This window comes from Phacochoerus africanus, chromosome 11 (genome assembly GCF_016906955.1).
Source record: "Phacochoerus africanus isolate WHEZ1 chromosome 11, ROS_Pafr_v1, whole genome shotgun sequence".
NCBI classification, from domain to species: Eukaryota; Metazoa; Chordata; class Mammalia; order Artiodactyla; family Suidae; genus Phacochoerus; species Phacochoerus africanus.
Window position 1 is genome coordinate 8,234,790 of NC_062554.1, and position 4,030 is coordinate 8,238,819.

Below are 4,030 nucleotides of genomic sequence, written 5' to 3' on the forward strand. Positions count from 1 at the left end.
TTTTATGGGAGCCTCAGTACCTTTTCCAGTACCTGTCCCATTGTCGTCTTTTTTTTTGCTTAGGTTAGTTTGAGTTGTGTTTCTACACTGGCAAATACAAGAGTCCTAATTCATATAAACCTATACCTCAGAATAAGCTAGTTATGCAATGGTAATGAACAACTCCCACACTGTGGTGGCTTAACTCCACCATAGGTCCAACAGCCGTGGGGAGCTCTGCTCACAGCCGTCCCTCAGGAAGCAACTGCCATCTGGAATGTTATTGGCTACGGTGCCACAGAGCCAGGATGGGAACTAGGGTCGCCTGACTTCTCATTCAAGGCTCTTTCTACCCTAATTGCCTGTGGTATCCAGTCTCCAAGATGGCGCTTGTGTACTGATTAGGGCTCACATATTAGGAGATTGCAGAAATGACTGGGGGACTTCCAGTGCTAGGCCATAAAAGACTGTGGCTTCCACCTTGTCACTTTCTGGCATCATTTGCTCTGAGGGAAGCCAGTTGCCAGGTCATGAGAACATTCGAGCAGCCCTCAAGAGTGTCTCACATGGAGAGAAGCTGAGGCCTCCGTTACCAACCAGTACCAAGCAAGCATATGAGTGGTCCATCTTGGAAACTGATCTTCCAGCCCCAGTCGAGCCTTCAGATGAAAGTGGTCCCAGCTGACATCTTGACTGCACCTCACAAGAGACCCTGACCCCAAACCATCCAGCTATTCCTGGCCCATGGTATTTGAGATAATGAATATTTTTTCTTTTTAGACTTTAAATTTGGGGGTGGTTTGTTACACAGCAAGAGATAATTGATATACAACCTTACAAACTTCAAGATCTCATATAAGAAAAACTTATTTCTATCTTTGGCATTTGTACAGTGTAAGAAATTATTCTCTTCCCCCAGCCTTTGGCTTAGTTCAGGTTACCTAACTAAAAATAAATATCAGGACTGAGGAATCCAACCCAGGAAGACAGGATACCATTTTATTTTTTCAGAGGACTTTTATTTTTGTTGCAGAAAGCACTCAGGTCTCCTGAGAATGAAAAAGTACATCACATCACCTTCATCTGGATGATCCAGAGATACGAGTCTCACAAAAGTCAGAGGAACTGGAGCCCAGACTTCCCCAATTAAATACAGTATTGAAAAAGTAACAGATATTTGAGAAATGACACCCTATGGCACCTGAGCTTTTCTAAGCCAAGAAAATGGTGTCAATAGTAGTGCTAACACCTTCTATTTATATAGCACGTGTTGCATTTCACCATGTTTTCATATTTATACCTGAGATAGGGGGGAAGATATAAATAAACCCGGATACATATGGAAAAAACGGCTCAGAGCTTCTGATTTGCCCACAGGCTCATGGTGAGCGAACGATGGGGCCAGGTCTAGAATCCGGGTTTCAGGGCCTGCAGGTCAGGTGTGGTGCCTTGGAAATAAGGCAGGACCTCCAAGCTGTACTAACACAAACGCCCTTCAGTTGGGGCTGTCCTCTGAGATCAACATGCACTTGTAAGTCTCCTTAAAGGCCTCAAGGAAAGATGGTATGACTTCATCCACAGTGACATGCCTCTGTAGTTCCTGACTCAGGGAAGTGACGCCTGTCCCAACCAGCCCACAGGGCACAATGTGCTCAAACCACGTGAGGTCCGTGGAACAGTTCAGGGCCAGGCCGTGGGAGGTGATGTGCCTTCCGCAGCGGACTCCTGCAAGGCAAACCAACGGGTTTTAGAATGGATATTCTCCCTCACCAGGCTTCAGGATCCCCCTCAGTGTGATGAGGAAACTGGACTAGACCACTGACTTTCCTACTGTTTCTAGAGCACCCAAAGGGTACAGATTAGGGGAGGGGGCAAAATGGGAGGGTAGGTGGGTGGCTCCACAGTAGCAGCACTTATTATGGAGATTACAGAATACGTCCTTTAACAAAGAGATTCTGTTGCTTAAAAAAGAGTTTGGGAATTCCTGTTGTGGCTCAGCACCCAACGCTCGCTCGTATCCCTGAGGACGCGGGTTTCATCCCTGGCCTCGCTCAGTGGGTTAAGGATCTGGCATTGCTGGGAGCTGTGTAGGTCGCAGACGCTGCACGGATCCCACGTGGCTGTGGCTGTGGCTATGGCATAGGCCGGCAGCTGTAGCTCCAATTCGACCTGTAGCCCAGGAACTACCATAAGCCGAGGGTAGTCCTTAAAAACACACACACGAGTTAAAAAATTTTTGTCACCCTCATTGTCTTCTCCTTGTGACGTAACCTGGCAGTTCATTTCTCCTGTCTCTCCATTAGTAAAAATAAGCATTGAACGAAGTGACCGGAGGGCCCTTCTGGTTCTGAACTATCAGTAGAGAGGTTTAAAAACCTTTAAACGTAGCGAGTAATCCTGATTCAAAGCCCGCGCCAGGTACACCTCCTCCCACCCAGAGCTCTGCTCTCAGCACCATTGGTCCGGCCCCGCCCGGCCCCGCCCCCGGCCCGGCCCCGCCTCGAGGCGCTCACCAATCGCGCAGATCTTCCGCTCTCCCAGCCAGACGCCGGTGTAGGGAGGGGGCCGAGCGCGGGCGCCGGGTAGGCCCTGGAGCTCGCACAGGCGCACCGCCCACGCCTCCAGCGCTGCCACGTGGGTCCGCAGTCGCAGGCCAAGGGGTCGGAGGTCGAGTACCGGGTGGCAGAGCAACTGGCCCGGGCCATGGAAGGTGGCTAGGCCGCCACGACCAGTGGCGCGCACTTCGGCGCCCAAGGCCCGCAGCCGCGCCGCCTCCTCGGACGTCAGACCGCCGCGCAGCCCGGCGGTGTATACGGGCCCCGCAGGCTCGCAGAGCAAGAGCACGCCCGCCTTGGTCCCTGACTCGGCCTGCAGCCGCCGCAGCCAGCGCTCCTGCAGCGCCAGCAGTTCGGCGTAGGGCACCTGGCCTAACCTCACCAGCCGCACCGCTGGTAGTTGCATCGCTCCGGCCGCGGCGTCCGCGAGGCCCCGCCTCCTGCCTGGACCTGGGGGCGTTCCTTGAAGGGCGGGGATTCAGGGGATTGTCCCGAGTCTCTGCGGGTAAATGCTTGTTAAGGAGGTTGAGAGACTGTACAAGACTTAGGACAAGGTATATCTCTTTCATTCCTTCATTCCAACAAGTATTTAGGGCCTGCTTGTGTCCTACAGGTCCTGCCCTAGGCACATGACACAGTAGTGCATATCTTCTGAAAAAAATCTGTCCTGGGAAGCTTTCTTGCAACAGAGAATAAGCAAGTATTTAGCATTAAGTGAATAAGCTTTTTTCATATAGTGATAGCTGCTATGAAAGGAGAAGTAAAATAGGATAATTCAAGTCCTGGGTGGAGTTCCCCCGAGGAAGAGGGAGGTTAACATGAAGGAGGTTCTTTGGGGAGAACGAAGTTTCAAGGTCAAACCTCTAAGGCAGCAATGGAAGCAGAATTAGGCAGGAGAGGTTGAATTGTGAAACTATTTTAGCAGAAACCTCAGCCAATCCCAAAGAATGCTCTGAGCCTGGGATGACCTTCAGAGTAGTTCCAGATTAAAGAAGGAAGCCAGAAACTTAGTGATAATTAGAGGCTATATCTGGACAGGTGCTGTAACTTTGGGCAAGGCTGCTTCCTTTGGTGGAGAGTGATTCCCAGAGAGGAACTGAGTCATGAGCAACGTCCTTTCAGAAGCTGAGGGAGTGACTGTCTAGATCCTGAGGGTGAGTCTGGATCACAGCACCAGTGTTGCATTGGAGTATAATTTAAACAAATCTAAATTCATTCAGTAAACTCAATGAGTACCAACTATGTGTTAGGCCCAATGCTAGCTAGGTGAAGAGGTTACACAAGGCTATCCCATCCATGAATCACCCATAGCATGCAGAACTCAGTTTTTATGTCCTCAGCCTGCCCTCTGAACTGGTCTTCTAAGCTGCAGCCCAGGATTTTTCACATGAAAAGAAAGAAGAATGAGAAGAAGAATGCAGAAAAGTATAATGTAACAAATTACTGCTCACCTACCATCTGGCCTTACCAAATTTTAATATTTTCCTACTTTTGCT

At 50.0% G+C, this 4,030-nt stretch overlaps 1 protein-coding gene across 1 annotated transcript; it reads right to left on the bottom strand.

Annotated features, from left to right (window-relative positions):
* Window positions 1–964: 964 nt before the first annotated feature.
* On the bottom strand, window positions 965–2,964 carry LIPT2 (lipoyl(octanoyl) transferase 2). The gene is made up of 2 exons (XM_047752487.1): window positions 2,493–2,964; window positions 965–1,704 (listed from the first exon to the last, which is right to left on the bottom strand). Exons 1-2 carry the CDS (start codon window positions 2,938–2,940, stop codon window positions 1,475–1,477), a joined length of 678 nt encoding a protein of 225 aa, XP_047608443.1. The 5' UTR covers window positions 2,941–2,964; the 3' UTR covers window positions 965–1,474.
* Between the last annotated feature and the right edge of the window lie 1,066 nt (window positions 2,965–4,030).